At 48.9% G+C, this 18,229-nt stretch overlaps 1 protein-coding gene across 6 annotated transcripts in view; it reads left to right on the top strand.

The window, feature by feature from the left end:
- Positions 1-18,229, top strand: part of PDPK1 (3-phosphoinositide dependent protein kinase 1) — an 81,001-nt gene that overhangs the window by 22,773 nt on the left and 39,999 nt on the right. For 4 of the 6 annotated variants that reach the window (XM_086691499.1, XM_086691495.1, XM_086691500.1 and 1 more), the window contains exon 2: positions 14,174-14,440. In XM_086691499.1, the coding sequence (XP_086547625.1) occupies positions 14,231-14,440 (210 nt within the window). In that variant the 5' untranslated portion in view covers positions 14,174-14,230. Of the gene's footprint in view, positions 1-12,019; positions 12,089-14,173; positions 14,441-18,229 lie in introns of all 6 variants that reach the window. The other 2 variants (XM_086691497.1, XM_086691496.1) reach the window with 1 other exon arrangement.

Here is an 18,229-nt window from a genome sequence, read left to right as displayed (position 1 = left end):
ATTCCAGAGGCTCCAAAGGTGCCGGATGTCAGTGGCACTGATTCCCGTAGCCAAGTTCGATCGAGAACAGCCATCTTTCCTTGTTCTTGTGAGAGCTGTGCCCTGGACACATCTCTCACATTTCTCAGCAGTGAGGCAGGTACAGAACCTTGTCCTGGCCAGCCACATGGGAGGAAGGAGAGAGAAACACACAGGAGGATCTCCTGGGGGGGACATTGATGGGGTGCTGTACTGGGAAGTGGAGGAGGAAGGGTGAGGGCTGGAGACGGCAGGGGCGGGGGGCTGCTGACGGGAAAGGAGCAGCCTTGGCCAGCCGGGGGTGGGGGGAAGGACAGCTGCTGGTGTGAAGCTGGCGACCGTCCTCGGGTGTGAGGGGCTTGGATTTGGGGTATGTGCACGTGTGTGTAGGAAAGGCGAGCAGTCGTAACTCTCGTGGTGACATGGTGGCTGCAGGGCCAGGCAGAGGGTCATGTTCTTGAGAACTTCTCTTGTGCTCAGCTCCATTTTATTAGGTGGGATGGAGATGGTGGACAGTCATAACTAGGGTTTTGTTGCTTTAAATATGTTCAGGGGCGCCTGGGTGGCTCAGTCGGTTAAGCGGCCGACTTCAGCTCAGGTCATGATCTCTCGGTCCATGAGTTGGAGCCCCGCATCAGGCTCTGTGCTGACAGCTCTGAGCCTGGAGCCTGTTTCAGATTCTGTGTTTCCCTCTCTCTGACCCTCCCTTGTTCATGCTCTGTCTCTCCCTGTCTCAAAAATAAATGAAAGGTTAAAAAAAAAAATATGTTCAGAGATTTCAATTTCAGAAGCTATTGAGTAACCCAAACTATTTACTTACCACAATTTTGGGTCATCAGGTGGGTGGCAAGCTGACTGGGTTGTGCTGAGAGGGAATGAGTCACCCGCAGGTCCTGGGTCACTTGGGATCCCTGGGGGCTGTGCTGCTTCCACAGTGCACAGGGCAGGCAGGCTGCAAGGGGCACCTTGGGACGAGACCCCACCCCGCGGGGCCGCCAGTCGGCAAGTGTCCTCCCGATTGTGGCCGACAGTCTCAGTGCCGTTTATGTTGCTTAAGTACCACCTCAAGATGTTTTTTAAAAAATCAGCTCTTTCAAATAAACATTTGGACTTCTCACACTTGGAAGAAGGCTTTTCTCTTAGGTTTTTCACTGTGCAATTGATGCTTAAATGCTTTAAAGAGTAATGTTGTGGCTGTCTTTCTTAACTCCAGAAGTAAAATTATTTGTTAAAACATACGCACGCCAGTGAGTTACGGCTATGGGAAGAGAAAGCATGGTACAAACCTCTCTGTCACGGAGGGGCCCTGAGAGCTGGTCTTGCACTGAGGTGCTCTGTTGGCCTGCAGTGGCCGAGGCAGGAAGGAAATTACAGAATTCCACAAAGGGGGAAGGTTGCCCCTGACAGGTTTCTGTGTCATGGTGCCCATAATTGCCGGAGCAGAGAAAACCACCAGGGCAGCAATGGCCTGGTGGCCAGCATCTTGGAGCCCAGACCTGGTGATAGGAGGGAATAAATAGCCCTGGCTCGGCTAGTGTCACACTCTGGTTCAGGACATGCTTCGGCCCTTATGGCCAGCCCCGTTTCTCAGGATCCCACTCCTGTGGTTTGAGGCACCCAGAGGGTACCAGAAGTGATCCCAGAAGGGACGTTTCAGGGCCATTGAGGTCCCTGCCTGACACTGAGGAGTTCTGTCTGGAGATGGCCCATACTGTGGGTCACACTAGACTGTTGAGTCTAGAGATGCTCTTGTCTTAGGACCTTTGCACTGGCCAGTCCTCTCCTGGGAAGGGTCTCCTAGATTTCTTTAGGGCTTTCCCCTTCTTGCATCTTTGCTTAGGTGTCACTTTCCCATTCAGGGTTTCTGTGTTTGAATTTGCACATCCCACAACTACTCACATCAAATACAACTACCACAAACTACTCCGTTTCCTTCCTGGCTGTATTTTTCTCATGGTAATTATCACCATCTGACACTGTGATGCTTACTTGTTGTTTGCATTTTGGGGTATCCATGTGCCATATCAGAATGTAGCTTTCTTAAGGGTATAGGCTTAGCCTCGTTCTTTGTTGTGCCTCCAGAGTCTAGAGCAGCACGTGGCACGTAGCAGGTACTCCGTGAACCTGTGCTCATGAAGTGGATAAAGCAGTGTGCACCCGAGGGTGCTGCATTTGACTGAAATCATTGAAGCTGCTGTGAGGCCCTGCTGTTTGACTTAAAGCCTGTGACGTTGTGACGGCCAAGCAGGTGTGTGTGTTTGTATGTGTATGTGTCTGTCTGTCTTGTGGCATCTGTTATTGCTGTCTCACAAATCCAGAGTCCTTTCTCTGCTTCATTTGGATGTTGAATCTGCTGTATTTTGAATCTGAAACATTAGGGGAAAGTGAAACTTTAAAATGTGCGATGCATGTTTAGCCATTACATTTTATTTTCTTCATGTGAGTATTTCCTTCCTTGCCGAGCAGCACTATCTAAGCTGCCATCGCTGTCCCCTGAACAGTGCTGCAACCCTCCACTGGAGGCCACTCCCAGCACCAGAGGGTACTCTCTTCATCAAGCCTCTTGCCCACTCATGCTTCAGCCCCACAGTAGCCAGAGGTCTGCTTTGTACCCCTAGCACTTGTCTGCTCTGTCCTGGCCACCTCACAGCTTTAGCCAGCCGCTTTTGTAAATGACATCAGGCCTGTTGCCTGTTTGGATGTCACTTCCTAAGGGCAGGGACCATGTCTGCCGATGGCCGTGTCCCTGGACCCTTGCTAGGACAGCGGTAATGTTTATTGAGTAATTGGGTTAATAATGTAGTTTATTTCGTTTAAGAAACTCCGATGAGCAAAATGAGTGTGTAATATTCCTATGAAGTGACAGAGAACCTGTGGTTTGGGAGAGTAGGATGTGCTTACGAGAGTATGTCCAATGACCTGAGTTGTCTGCACAGGGTGGGTTCAAGGTCTTGTTGTTCCCCTTACCCTCCCAGGACTGTGGGCAGGAGTTGCTGGATGTGCTTTAGGCTGCGGCAAAGGACAGAATCAGCCTGCTGCACCGGGAGGAGGTGAAGGGGCTGCAGAGGCTGGGGTGGGGAGAACATTGGGGTTCCGGGAGTTCGAGGTAGAGGGGGTGGTGGTTTTAAGCAGGTGTTGCCCGCTGGTTTGTGTGTAGGCACTTGGCGTCCTCTCCCTGTCCCCTCTCAGCCTGGCCCCGGGGCCACTCCCCGACCTCCTGCATCTCCAGACCAAGCACCCTGTTTCTCTCTCCTTACTGTGGCAAAGCCTTCTACCTCAATACCCGCCAAGCCAGAGCAGGCCTGGCTCAGCTCAGGCTCCAGAGCATTCTGCACCTGTCCAGAGCTTGCTGACGGTTTTAGCCAGCTGCCAACAACAAAGTAAGACAACTAGCTAATTTATATTAATTTATACTAACGTGTGTGGCTCTTAAAGGAGAGGCTTATTAACTCATTCAAACCTCTCATTGGAATTGTGCTTTGGGGCAGGGTGAACTTGCCAGTAAAGGTAAGAGTATCAGGTTCGTTAGTGTTTACAGGTGGGAAAAACCTGGGCTCAACTTTTATCTTGTAACAGGTTCTGTGACATGTATACAGAACACAGTGTTTGTCTACCAAGACCTCAGTCCTAGACCACCTGCAGGTACAGTGCTAAGAATACTGTGTGTGGGGTTATCTTAAGTCTTAATTCCCCTTTACCTGTTGTCTCTGGGGGCTCCTTCCAAGAGAGGTGATTCCCTGCAGGAACAGTCACTCCGGGACACACTGAGAGGCTGCAGGTCTAGCGTGCTCAGCTGCTTCTCCCCTCATGTGCCAGTTCTGGCTGGATGTGTCTCATTTTGCATTGGCCTGCTTTACCGTGGAATAAACAGGGTGTTCTTTACAGCAATCAAAGTGGGCTCCTAGCTGTGTTTTTCATCCAGCTCCAAGTTGAGAGTTTGCTTCATTAGTTTAAAAAAAAACATCTTAAATCAGAGAAATTATTGAGTATAATCTTACAGCAAGCGAAATGTCAAAGGCTGGCATTTGGAAACAGCATTGTCAAGCAGAGTTCCAGCCAAAACCTGCATGTTGGCCCGCTGAGCCTAGAGCCATGGAGAAACCGAGTAAGAAAGCCAGGGCTTGCGCCCCTGTGGTGCCCAGGCCCGGGCCCTGCTGCTGCTGTTGGAGTGGCTGACTCCTTCCCGAGAGCATGCGCTGTGCAGAGACATTTCACGTTTGGCCATCTCTGCCGGGTTGGTGTTCTTACCCTCTTGGGAGTTGAATGTGGGTCTGGCTGCTAAGGGAGTGGGGTATTAGCTCCCCCCATTAGGGGTGTGCGCGCTCCCTTCTGACTGTCTCCTCCCGCTCCTGCAGCAGCCACTTGCCCCGCTTCCCTGCACTGTGCTGGGCTCTGGAGGGCTGGCAGCACATTTGTGGGGTGCTTTCTTCTGCTCCAGTCTGATCCTTCTCAGTGTGAATCCACACCCGTGGTTGGGAGAAAGCCGCGTCAGCACTGCCATGTATACTGTTTAGGTCATGGGAGTTTCGTATTGTTTCTCAAACACGGCATTAGGGTTTTGTTTGGTTTTTTTTTTGTTTTTTTTTTTAACGTTTATTTATTTTGAGAGAAAAAGAGAGCATGGTACACGCAGGAAAGGCAGAGAGAGAGAGAGAGAGAGAGAGAGACAGAGACAGAGACAGAGAGAGAGACAGACTAGCGTAAGCAGGCTCCATGCTCAGTGCAGAGCCTGACCCGGGGCTTGATCCCATGACTGTGAGATCATGACCTAAGCTGAAGTCGAGTCTTACACTCAGCTGACTGAGCCGGGCACCCTGCATTAGGGTTTTTTAACATGTCTTTTTCAAACTGGGGATACCTGTCACTCTCCCTGATCCCAGCTTCCTGTGCTCATACTTCCCTCTCACTCCTGTTCTAAGCGGTGGCTGCAGGACCTTGTTGCACACAGGGCCTGCACTAGCGCTGAGTGCTCTCAGGGTGGTCACTGAACACTTGGTGAGGTTCTTCCTGGGAAAGGGAGCATTGAGTCTATCAGAATAGAGCGGGACTTGTCACCCAGGAACTGTTGCCACTCAGAACTGATTATTCTTTGTTGTGTTCTGTCCTCTTCGTTGTGGGATGTTTATAGCATCTCTGCACCTACCTACTAGATGCCAGTACCACTTTTCTCCCTCTCCCAGTTATGGCATCACAAATGCCTCCAGGCTTTGCTAGGGGTCCCTCGGGGCGCAGAATCATCCTAGTTGAGAACCACTGGGATGGAATATGTGTCAGTGGCCCCAGACTTCCTAAAGACTGGGAGCTCGTGGTGGTGGGCTCCCTTCTGGCGGGCTGTGCTTAAGTATGGCCCTGGCAACTCCCAGAATGAGCCCCACTGGGGCAGCCACGGGATCGAGGCCGTTGCCCGTTCTCCCGTTCACTTCTTGTGGCTAGGAAACATGCACTCATTTCCTAGAACATCTGGGCCGACCAGGTGTTTTTGACGCTGGGTTGCTGCAGTATCAGGCTTGAAGTCCCCAACATCAAGCGTGTGGCACGGAGTGGCACATCTCACGTTGAAATTCTGCAGGGAAAGTGGCTGCTCTGCAGGTCCCATCTCTGGGGCTGTTTAATGTCCAGGTCGTGTCTCACTCTGCCACCCCCAGCAAACACCACCAGTAACATCAAACACACACACCTCCGGACTTTCAGATCTGTTCTCATGGCACCTGCTGTCTCCTCTCGCACCTGCTCAGGTGGCCTGGGGATTTTCGGTGGCACTTAATATCCTCACGTGCGGATGGATGGCAGAGAGGAAGTAAGCAGGTTTCATCTGGCATGATGCTCTACTTCCTCCCTCAGCAGTGCCTGGCCAGGTCAGTCATGGGGTCTGTAGGGTCAGGCCCCTGTCTGTCAAGACAGCCCATCAGTTTGCAGCACGCTGCACGGGTTAGCCAGCAGCCTGCCACAGAGCCTCACAGCGGATGAAGGTGCGTGCCAAGGGCTGCCAAGTCGGGTGGGGCCTGCCCCTGGGGATGGCCTGGCTGAGTGGGATCTGATATAAACCCATGCTTTCCAGGGGATGACAGTGCCCTCCTTTGAGGATCTGTTCTGGAAGCTTTTTTAACAATCTCAGAAACCACTCTGATGAAAGTTCTCGGGAACACATGCTTGTAACCAGGGTCTTGTCTGACTTAACCTGGTAGTTGTTTTGGGGGGACTGCTGTCCGCAGGCTGGATGTTTGCTGAGTTTGCCCTCAGGAAGTCTGAGCTGAAGCGTGCTCTTCTTGGTAAGTGCTCTGCAGCCAGCCTCCCAGGGTCTTTGATATCAGGGTCCTTTGTCCCCAGCATAGCTAGTTTGATGGGGAACTGTCACACCCAGGTCTTCAGTGCCCCTTATTTTTTGTGGTCGTGGACACCTGCTGCCTGAGCTGCCCGCCCTCCCAGGCATCGCCGCTGACCCTTCGGAAACTCTTCACTGACCTTGGGTGTTGTTTTACCGCACCTCCCAGGGTGAAGGTTCTGCCTACTGGGAAGAAGCCCTGGGCTATCCCCCGGCCGTGTTCCAAACCACGTGACAGATGTGTCTGTGCCTTTGCCGGAAATGTCATTGAGTCCAGAAGGTGTTGGTATACAATTACATTTTTCCAGGTCCATGAATCAGCCTGTCATATTTTGTTCTTCACGAATGTCATGTTTGAGGAGTGCCTGGGTGGCTCCGTCGGTTAAGTGTCCCACTTTGGCTCGGGTCATGATCTCGCGGTTTGTGAGCTCAAGCCCGGCATCAGGCTCTGTGCTGACAGCTCGGAGTCTGGATTCGCTTTCAGATTCTGTGTCTCCCTTTCTGTCTCTGCCCCTCCCCTGCTTGCACTCTGTCTCTCTCTCTCAAAAATAAATAAACATTAAAAAAAAAAAAAAAAGTAATGTTTGAGATTTTAGTTACTATTTCACTTGTCAGTTTTGAATTAAAACCACTGTTTGCCACTGTCTTGGGCGTGTCTCCTGTTGTCTCCTTGAGTCTTGCTTGACAGGAGGCTGGGCACACAGGTGAATTTAGGTGAGGCCACATTGATCTGATTGACACACTTTCTGGGACAGGTGCAGGGGTGGGGCGGCCATGACAGAGACAGGCGGAAGTCCCCGCTCCCCTGCCCCATAGGGCAGTGGTGGCTGCTCAGCAGACCTGTAGCCGGATCAGTTCACAGCACTGCTGTGATGCCCAGGGCTGTGCTGTTTGTAGTGCTAGCTCCTTCCCACTTCCGTCCCTTTTGTGTGCCCCTTAGGTCAGGCAGTCTGGCTGCTCCTCTGTACCAGGCCTGAGGGTCTGCACCCAGGATGACCCAAGGAGCATGTGACCTTGGTTGTGTCCAGGAGTCCCATGAATCCCCAGGGCTCCGTGTGCACAGCCCTCACTCGCAGTATCGCTGGCCTGGCTTGTGAGGACAGTCCAGGCCTGTCATAGTTCTCGATAGGCCTTAGCATGGTGACCATGATTCTTCCCCACGAACTGCCCCTGAGGACAAAGAAGTTCCTGCTAATCTCCAAGGGAAGCTACTGGATTTGATATGCTTCTGTTATATGCTTTGCTCATAGGGACAAACCATTAAGGGGCTGACTGAACCCCAGAGCTTGGTCCAATCGTTGGTACTTCTTGTGAGATGGAGTATTTATGAAATGTGTAAAGCACACTTGGCTTACTGTCAAGCTGTGGAGCGTTGAAAACAGCACGTTGCCATAAATAAATAGTGCTACCAGTCTAGCTAGAGGACCTATAATGCTGGTCACATTTGTACCATGTACTACATTTAAAAAATCCATTTCTCAGAGCGCCTGGATGGCTCAGTTGGTTAAGCATCTGACTTTTTTTGTGTTTTGAGAGGGAGAGAGCGCTTACGAGAAGTGCAGAGAGAGGGAATACTAGGCAGGCTCTGCACCATCAGTGCAGATGGTGCAGAGCTGATGTAGGGCTTGCACTCACAAACCATGAGATCGTGACCTAAGTGGGAGTCAGACGCTAACCCGACTGAGCCACCCAGGCTCCCCAAGCGTCTGACTCTTGATGTCGGCTCAGGTCATGATCTCTTGGTTCATGAGATTGAACCCTGCATTGGGCCCTGCACTGACAGCATGGAGCCTGCTTGGGGTTGTCTCTCTCCCTCTCTCTGTCTCAAAATAAATAATATTTAAAGAAGAAGTAAGCTCTACTTGCCCAACAGGGGGCTTGAATTCATGAACAGCAGTTACGTATTCCACCAACTGAGTCAGCCAGGCATCCCAATGGTTAGCTTTTTTTTTTTTTTCTTTTGTAACCAGTCAAGTATTTTTAATTTTTTAAAATGTTTATCTATCTTGGAGAGAGAGGGAGAGACAGAGCATAAGCAGGGGAGGGGCAGAGAGAGAGGGAGACATAGAGCCAAAGTCAGACCGACTGAGCCACCCAGGCACCCTACCAATAAAAGATTTTTTTAAGACTTTTTTTTTTTTTAATGTTTATTTGTTTTTGAGATACAGAGACAGAGTGTGAGCAGGGGAGGGGCACAGAGAGAGAGAGAGAGAGAGGGAGAGGGAGACATAGAATATGAAGCAGGCTCCATGGTCCAAGCTGTCAACACAGAGCCCGATGCGGGGCTCGAACTCATGAACCGTGAGATAATGACCTGAGCTGAAGTTGGATGCTTAACTGACTGAGCCACCCCGGTGCCCCTAAAGTGTTTTTTAATTAAGGCATGGGCGTTGTGTTTTTAGACATAACGCTACTGCCACTTAATATATTGTCTCCAGTAGAGTGTAACTATAACTTTTATATGTACCGGGAAACCAAAAAGTTTGAATCTCTTTATCGTGATATTCACTCCACTGCAGTGGTCCGAACCTGAACCTTCAACATCCTAAGGTAGGCCTGCACCTTGCCTGCAGTTCTAATGCTCAACAGACCTGTACGTGAAAGAAGCCTGCCTCCTCCCTGCTATGGTGCAGCCCCGGCGGTGATGGGGCCTCCTTGTCTGGGAGCTGGGGTCTGGTGTGTGTGTGTGTGTCTGACCCGGCCTGAGCCAGCCTTCCTGGGGCTGGTCTGCTGCATAGAGAGGGGTTCATGCGGCCCTGTGGGGCCTGCCCAGGCTCCTGCCTCTTCTTGCCATCTGCTCTTCCCTTCTCTATATCTGTGCTCATCATGTCTGGGGTGCAGGACGTCCTGTCTAGTCTGGTTTTTGACTTTATGTGTTTGGTGCATTTCAAAAGGAGCTTCTCCTTCAGCTCTCTTCTTGTGGTGGCTGAGCTGTCATCCGCTGCGCAGTCTTGGTTACTGTGCCCACCTGTCCGTCCTGTTTGTGGTGTACTTTCCCTAGGATTGTGGCTTCTTCATAGTTCCCTGTCTCCCTTCCCTGTTTAAAAGGAGAGGAAATGTTTATCTATCCTTTATGAACAAACATAATACAAGAAACAGAGCTCTCTATGGCCACGCTGCTCCCTTAGTTATTCAGATATATGAAATTAAGTGTTCAATCGTATGCATCCTGCTTTTATAGTTATAGCATTGATACACTTATCACCTGTGTGTATCCTTACAGGCTCATGTTTTTTCCCAGTTTGGGAATATTCTGATTTCCTGTACTTACTGATCTCTTTTTAGGGTTTACAGGGTCACAGCTTGGCTAGTGACAGTCCCTCCAGGCCAGCTTCCCCCTCACCTTACTACCACAGACACATGTGAAGACCTCCTTTTCAGACATAGCAAGGGATTCCAGTACCATATATATATTTTTTAATGTTTTTATTTATTTATTTATTTTTGAGACAGCACAAGCATGGCAGGGGCAGAGAGAGAGAGAGTGAGACACAGAATCTGAAGCAGGCTGCAGTCTCTGAGCTGTCAGCACAGAGCCCGACGCGGGGCTTGAACTCGCAAACCACGAGACCATGACCTGAGCCAAAGTCGGACGCTTAACCGACTGAGCCACCCAGGCGCCCCAGATTCCAGTACCATATTGATTGATTCTCTTTTTTCTGTTCTAAGATATGGAGTTAAGTGCTGTCCTGAGGTCTTTTAACGGGGAGTACTACTAGAAATAAATCTGGGTGCTCTGGGTTTGTTTTGTGGTATTCTGCAACAGTCTGGTGGTGGAGAGGCTAATGATGTCACTGCTAGAACACTTTAGAGCCAGAGAAAGAGAATTCTTTTTATGGTTGTGGGTAAACTTGGTTGTTTTTCTGAAACTCTCTAATCCTTTCGTAATGCCTACCTAAGTTTTTAACTATTTTTACTCCCTTCTCCTTAGTATTTCTTTGTATCTCATCGACAAGTGTTCTGTCATTGCTTTCTTGCTGGATTACCAAATTGCTTTCCAAAAGCATTATAACCTCATCATGGGCTTACTAGTGCCAGCTGCAGTTACAGGAGTGCTCTTGTTTTGGCCTGGCCTGGCCAGCACTTGCTGTTTGTGTGTGTTGTAAATATATTTAATCATTGTTATTATCTGTTTTTTCATCTTCCAACCTCTCCCCTAATTAAAAACATACAGTGCTATCTTTGGTTGCTTTCATTTGTCTTTGAATACTACATGTATTTACATCTCTTGGTTCCTTGAGTTTTCTTGGTTTCTTAAAGTCTTGATGATTAATAGATTTGAATGAGTTCTTGTGTATAAATTAATGCAGTCATATGTAATACAACTGCTTAAAAAAATTTTTTTTAACGTTTATTTATTTTTGAGAGACAGAGAGAGATAGAGCATGAGTGGGGGAGTAGAGCAGAGAGAGAAGAAGACACAGAATCCAAAGCAGGTTCCAAGCTCCGAGCCGTCAGCACAGACCCCGACGCGGGGCTTGAACTCACAGACTGCGAGATCATGACCTGAGCTGAAGTCTGACGTTTAACCGACTGAGCCACCCAGGCGCCCCTGTAATACCACTGTTTTTAACAACTTATTGAGATATAATTCATATACCATACAATCACCTTTTTAAATAATTCAGTGGGTTTTAGTGTATTCACAAGGTTATACAGCCATCATCACTATCTAGTTCCAGAATGTTTGGGTTTTTTTTTAACGTTTATTTATTATTGAGAGATAGAGAGACACAGAGCATGAGCAGGGGAGAGGGCAGAGTGAGAGGGAGAGACACAGAATCCGAAGCCATCAGCACAGAGCCCGATGCGGAGCTCGAACTCACAAACTGCAAGATCATGACCTGAACTGAAGTTGGTTGCCCAACCAACTGAACCACCCAGGCGCCCCTAGTTCCAGAATGTTTTTGTCACAGAGCCTTTAGCAGCCACTCTCTGTTGCCCCCCCCCCCCCCGCCCCGCCCCACCATCCCTGACGACCACTTATCTGCTTTCTGTCTATGTAAATGCCCGTTCTGGACATTTCATGGAAATGGAATCCCATAGTATGTGGCCTTCTGTGTCTGGCCTTTTTCACTTGGCATCATGGTTTTTATGTTCATTTATGTTGTAGCACGTGTCAGCTCTTTCTCTTTATGACTGAATAATACTCTGTGTTTTTTAAAAAGTTTATTTATTAGAGAGAGAGCATGCATGAGCAGGGGAGGGGCAGAAGGAGAGGGAGAGAGAAAATTCCAAGTAGGCTCTGCACTGTCAGTGCAGAGCCCATCTTGTGGCTCAAACTCATGAACCATGAGATCATGACCTGAGCCGAAGTCGGATGCTTAACCAACTGAGCTACCCAGAAGCCCCAGTACTCTGTTTTATGGCTAGACTACATTTTGTTCATCCATTTATCCATTGGTGAACATCTGGGTTGTTTTCACCTTTGGTTGTTAAGAATCATGCTGCTGTGAACATTTTTGTTCAAGTTTTGTGTGGACATAGGTTTCCATTTCTCTCGAGTACACGCCTAGGAGTGGAATTGCTTGGTTATGTGGCTCCTGTTTCCTTTTGAGGAACTGTCAGACTGTCTGCCAGATTTCTCTCTGCACCGTTTTCTATTCCCAATAGCAGTGTGTGAGGGTCCCAATTTCTCCACATCCTCACCAACATTTGTTCTGATCTTTTTAATTCTAGCCACCCTAGTGGGTATGAAGAGGAATCTCACTCTGTCTTTGATTTGCATTTCCGTAATCACTAATGATGGTGAGCATCTTTTCATGTGCTTATTGGCCATTTGTATATCTTTCTGGAGAAATGTTATTTGGATCCCTTATCTGTTAACTGTGTGTGTGTGTGTGTGTGTGTGTGTGTGTGCGCGCGCGCTTGGTTTTAATCGAGTCGTAGGAGTTCTTTATGTAGTTTGGATACAAGCCCCTACCAGATACATGATTTGCAAATATTTCCTTCCATTCTATGAGTTGTCTTTTCACTTTCTTGATGGTGCTTTTGAAGCACAAAAGTTTTTAATTTTGATGAAGTCTCTTTGATCTGCTTTTGTTGCTATTGTTGCTTGTGCTTTTGGTCACATATCTAAGAAACCACTGCCAAGGTCAGGAAGGTTTACTGGTATGTCTTCTAATAAGAGTTCTATACTTTCAGTTCTTATATGTAGATCTTTGGCACATCTGAGTTAATTTTGTATATGATATAAGAAAGACATTCAGCTTCATTCTTTTTGTATGTGTCTATGCATATGTCCCAGCACCGTTTGTTGAAAAGTCTGTACTTCCCCACTGAAGGGTCTTGGCACCCTTGTTGAAGATCACTGGGCTGTAGATGTCTAGGCATGCTTCTGAACTCCATCCCATCCATCTCTGTCTGTCCTGTGCCAGGACCACGCTGCCTTGATTACTGTAGCTTTGTAGTAAGCTTTGAAATCAGGTGGTGTGAGGTGGTCATCTAGCATTGTTCCTTTTTTGAGGTTGTTTAGGTATTCTGGGTTCCTTGAATTGCCATATGAATTTTAGGATCAGCTTGTCAATTTCTGCAAGGAAGCCACCTACTATTTTAATAGGGACTGCATTGAATAATTTTTTTAAAAAATTTTAATGTTTATTTATTATTGAGAGACACAGACAGAGCGTGGCCATGGGAGAGGCAGAGAGAGGGAGAGACACAGAATCTGAAGCAAGCTCCAGTCTCTGAGCTGTCAGCACAGCTCAATGTGGGGCTCGAACTCACGAACCTAGAGATCATGACCTGAGCCGAAATCTGTCACTTAACGGATTCCATCACTTAACCATCCAGGTGCCCTGACGTTGAATAATTTTTAAAATCTGTTAAATTTTTGAATTTGTTTAGATAATTTAAAAACAGAACACTTTAACTGGTTTGGAGGTAAGTTTGGTGTGGGGTGTGCAATTGGGCTCAAAATAAGATATTTTCCAAATTGTGTTTTGTTTTTTAATGTTTATTTATTTTTGAGAGAGAGAGCAGGAGAGCGAGCAGGGAAGGGGCAGAAAAGAGAGGGAGACAGAGAATCTCAAGCAGGCTCAATGCTGCCAGTGCAGAGCCTGATACAGGGCTCGATCCTATGAACCCTGGGATCATGACCTGAGCTGAAATCAAGAGTTGGACACTCAGTGAACTGAGCCACTGAGGTGCCCCAGATATTTTCCAAATTGTTAACCAATTATTCAACTTCTGTATTTTTGAGAAGCTTATATATTTATTTTTATCAACTGTAAATTTTTTTTGTAGTTGACGGTTCTTGGACTCTTCTTTCCACGAGGTTATGCTTCCATGTTCTAGGACTGCTAGGTTAAAATTCTATTCATTTGTGGGATGCAGTGTTAAAGCTGTCTATTTGTTCAAGTCCTAATTGAATGCCTTCTGTGTATGCAGCCTTGTATGAGGTGCGGGTGGGTGAGTAGGCAGGGAATTCTGGGATGGGGACACTGTGGTCAGAGAATTTGGACTGACTTCCTCTGTGGATGGGTTGGCTGCAGGTGTTGTTTAGGCTTGGCAGTGATGGGAAGGCCAACTGGCTTCAGTGTGTGTGTGTGGGGGGGGTCGTTCGACATTCACTCCACCCTGAGGGAGGGGGATGATGGTGGACAGGTGCTGGATGGTGGGGTTGGTGGGCATGCAGGTCAAAAGTGGGGGCTGGGATCTAAGCAGGGAAGGGCCTTGGGAGAGGAGGGCAGTGGCCTGAACCCTGCGGCCGAATTCAGATGGCTTATCCTGTACTTGGCGGTATTTGTGTTTCAACAACGTCAGCGCGTCACTTCACGTGTTTAGAAAAAGTGAGCTGCTTGGAGTCTTACCATTTTTTCCTGTGTCCACCAGTATGACACCGTTCCTATTCAGTCCAGCGTGGTGTTATGTTCTTGCCCGTCCCCATCAATGGTGAGGACCCAGACTGAGTCCGGCTCGGCCCCTGGCATTCCCAGTGGTGGTAGCAGACAGGGCTCCACCATGGACAGCACCGCGGCTGAGTCCCGATCGAGCGCCAACTCGCTGCAGCACACCACACAGCCACCGCCACAGCCTCGGAAGAAACGGCCCGAAGACTTCAAATTTGGGAAAATTCTTGGTGAAGGCTCTTTCTCAACAGTGAGTACATGCCACCCTCGGGGGTTCAGCTCCTGTTGTGAAGGTGATTTGGGGGCTGGCTAACGCCAAGTGGGTCACATGGTTAAAATATCTAAGCCGTGATTTTGTGCATGAAAGCTTTAAAAGGTATCTTTTGATCTTTCTATTTTTTTTCTTTTAATGTTTATTTTATTTTTGAGAGCGAGAGGGGGAGAGAGCATGTGAGTGGGGAGGGGCAGAGAGACAAGCAGACAGATTTCCAAGCAGGCTCCAGGGCTTGAACCCACCAACTGTAAGATTATGACCTGAGCTGAAATCAAGGGTTGGATGCTCAAGTAAGTGACTGAGCCACCCAGGTGCCCCTGTTTTGTTTTTTGGGTTTTTTTTTTAATGCAGTTAATTTTATCCTAATTTTTATTCTGATTCTAATTTATTCATCAACAAGTTACATCCTGTGTCCTTGTGTCCCATTAGCAAGGTCCTGCCAAGTTTTTCTACCCTTTCTCTTGTAAGGGTCAGCATCAGTATCTCTTCAGGGCTTTTGGGAAACATTGACCTTTATTATTTCTCTTTTATTTAAAACAATGTGTAAAACAGCACAATCTTGACAGCTGCTAGAGGCGCAGCCTTTGGACCTGCTAGCCTCCAAATTCTCGTGGCCTCAGTTTCACAATCAGCAATAGTATTTTCACAATCAGCACCAGCAGGTCACATGCTGGGTACCTCTGTTTGCTACCTGAGTAAGCTGTGCCTGTCTTGTGGCATTTTTCCTTTTAAAGCAAAGAATGAAGGTTCAGAGCAGCCCCTTTGCTGAGGTAGCAGCTCCACGTGGCTGTGGTGAGGCCTGGGGGGGGGGGGGGGGCTTGTGCAGACTTGGGGGAAGCCTGAGTGCCTGGACCCAGCAGGGCCCTGCGGATGGCCAGGGCTGGCCAGGGCCGCTCTGCAGCGGCCTCCTGCTGGCAGGGCTTTCTTGCCTGGCCTTTGTGAAAAAACTTCAGGTGAAATGTGTTTCCCCTTTTGTCTTTTTACATTTATGAAATGTTATAAAATACAAAGAACATGAAATATTATAGCTCACCCATGTTCCCAGCTTCATTTAATCGATGTTAACTTTTGCTCCCCTTATAGTTTCCCTTCCCCCTTCCCTTCCCCCTTCCCTTCCCCCTTCCCTTCCCCCTTCCCTTCCCCCTTCCCCCTTCCCCCTTCCCCCTTCCCCCTTCCCCCTTCCCTTCCCTTCCCTTCCCTTCCCTTCCCTTCCCTTCCCTTCCCTTCCCTTCCCTTCCCTTCCCCCTTCTCCCTTCCCTTCCCCCTTCCCCCTTCCCCCTTCCCCCTTCCCCCTTCCCCCTTCCCCCTTCCCTTCCCTTCCCTTCCCTTCCCTTCCCTTCCCTTCCCTTCCCTTCCCTTCCCTTCCCCCTTCTCCCTTCCCTTCCCCCTTCCCTTCCCTTCCCTTCCCCCTTCCCTTCCCCCTTCCCTTCCCCCTTCCCCCTTCCCTTCCCCCTTCCCTTCCCCCTTCCCTTCCCCCTTCCCTTCCCCCTTCCCTCCCCTTCCTCCTTCCCTCCTCCTTCCCTCCCCTTCCCCCTCCCCTCCCCTTCCCCTTCCCCTTCCCTTTCCCCTTCCCCCTCCTCTCCCCCTCCCCTCCCCCTCCCCTCCACTTCCCCGTCCCTTCCCCCTCTCCTCCCCTCCCCTTCCCTTTCCCCCTCCTCTCCCCTCCCCTCCCTTCCAAAGTATGTATGTATGTATGTATTTATTTATTTTGAGAGACAAACGGGGAGAGAGAGAGAGAGAGAGAATTTTCCAAGCAGACTCTGTGTTCAGTATCATGAACCGTGAGCTCATGACCTGAGCTGAAGAGAGTGGATGCTCAACCGACTGAGCCACCCAGGCGCCCTTCTCCTTATGTTTTTAATTTAGATTTTTTTATTGGCAGTTTCTGTTTAAATTATGAAAGAATTGTGCCCTCATGATAAAAATCTTTAACTCTGAGCATAGTTGCCAGTAGTTCTGGTACTCACAGATCCTCTCAGAAAGAAGAAACTATTTTGAAAAGAACCTTGGGTGTTCTGCATGGTTACTTAAAATAGTCCAGTAAAAGAAGAAGCATTCTCTCCTTTTCTCATTTACTTCATGGACATTTATCTTGACTAATAAATGAAGCCTTACTTGGGAAATTCCCCTTGGTCCATGGGTTTCCACGGTGGGTAAAAGTGGGCACCATCCATTCTGGGTGACACACTCCTGCTGTTGAAGAGCCCCAGCTGTACTTCTTGTCACCCCTGTGCCTTTTGAACCCCTGTGCCAGGGAGGTGCCAGAGAAGAGCACCATGAGCTGGAGGCTCCTTCCTGGCACTGTTGGGAGTCCTGTAGCCTGGCTCTCAAATTATATGTGCTACCCTCAGGTATTCCTCATCACTCCTGAAATAGAGACCTCTTAAAATTAGATTTCCAGGGGGGGTGGAGGACAAGGGGCAGTTCCCAGGCTGGGCAGGATCTGCTCTCGGCCGAGCCTGGCCCTGGAGAGTAGAGAGGCCTGGCCTGCTGCTGCCTGGCCCCCTGGGGATGATCTTGATGTCCACATTAGCCCTGCTGTCAGCCCGGAGGGCCGTGGGGGCATGCGTCATGCCTTGTTCTCTGGAAGAGGGATACTTCCTGCCTTGTGCCCATAAGGAGGCCTGCATGTGAAATGTTGAATTCACACAACAGAAGGATTTCATAAATAGCTCCTTCAGAAAGGGTCCCGTTAATTGTTAGTACTAATAGTTTCTTCTTGCTCTTTTCTACTAGGTAGCTAGTACATGCTCCTGTGAAGAGATTTAACATTTCATAAACACATCACATAAGGAGAGGGGTCTTTCCCCAGCCCCTCCCCAACACCCCCAGCGCCTGAGAACAGTCCACACAGGTACATTCCTCCAGAAAGATCTTTGAGATCTTTCCACTTGAGCACATACAATCTAACCCTGTTCTCCTTAATAACTACAGGGCGTTTCACATAGTGCTCTCCCAGCATCACTTCTGGTGCGTCTGCCGGAGAATACTGTAGGATGATCCCGGCCCATGGCCTCCTGAATTTCTCCCAGGATTTGGGCAGGTTTCCCTCTGCTCTCTGGTCCTCGGGCCACGTCTCTGTGCAGGCCTCTTAGAGGCACCTGCCTCAGCTGGCCGGGGTGGGTGGAGGCTGCCTCAGCTTCCCAGCAGACAGGCCTCACTGGGCCTGTGGGAGTTGGTGCCCAGGTTGTGCTCAGAGGCTGCTTGTGTAGAACTATCTTTTCCACGTTATGCTGTGCCCTCTTGGTTCTGTGCCCTGAAGTGGTGGTTGAGTACAAGACTTAGGTGTGCTACTGAGAGAAACCAGCCTGGGGTGTGACTGTACCCTTCCAGGAGACGCTCCCTGTGGGCCACTCGTGGTTTAGCTTCCTGTGCCCTTGATGGTAGGATAGTGTTTACAGTACCTGAGAGGGGCATCAAGAGAAATGTATGATAACAGTTACTTGAAAAAGCCCAAATTCAGGGCAGAATGAACAATGAACATATACTGAGAATATATTCTTTAAATTATTTAAAAGACTTTTTTTTACATTCATTTTTGAGCGACAGAGAGAGAGTGCGAATGGGGGAGGGGCAGAGAGAGAGAGGGAGACACAGAATCCGAAGCAGGCTCCAGGCTCTGAACTGTCAGCACAGAGCCCAACGCGGGGCTTGAACCCATGAACCACGAGATCCTGACCTTAGCCAAAGTCGGATGCTTAACTGACTGAGCTATGCAGGTGCCCCTCTTAAAATTATTTTTTAAGGGAATTCCCAGGACTCACT

This window comes from Puma concolor, chromosome E3, assembly GCF_028749965.1.
Source record: "Puma concolor isolate L17-30 chromosome E3, mPumCon1.1.hap2, whole genome shotgun sequence".
NCBI lineage: Eukaryota > Metazoa > Chordata > Mammalia > Carnivora > Felidae > Puma > Puma concolor.
The sequence above is the reverse complement of the archived record's forward strand: the minus strand, read 5'-3'. Positions and strand labels throughout refer to the sequence as shown.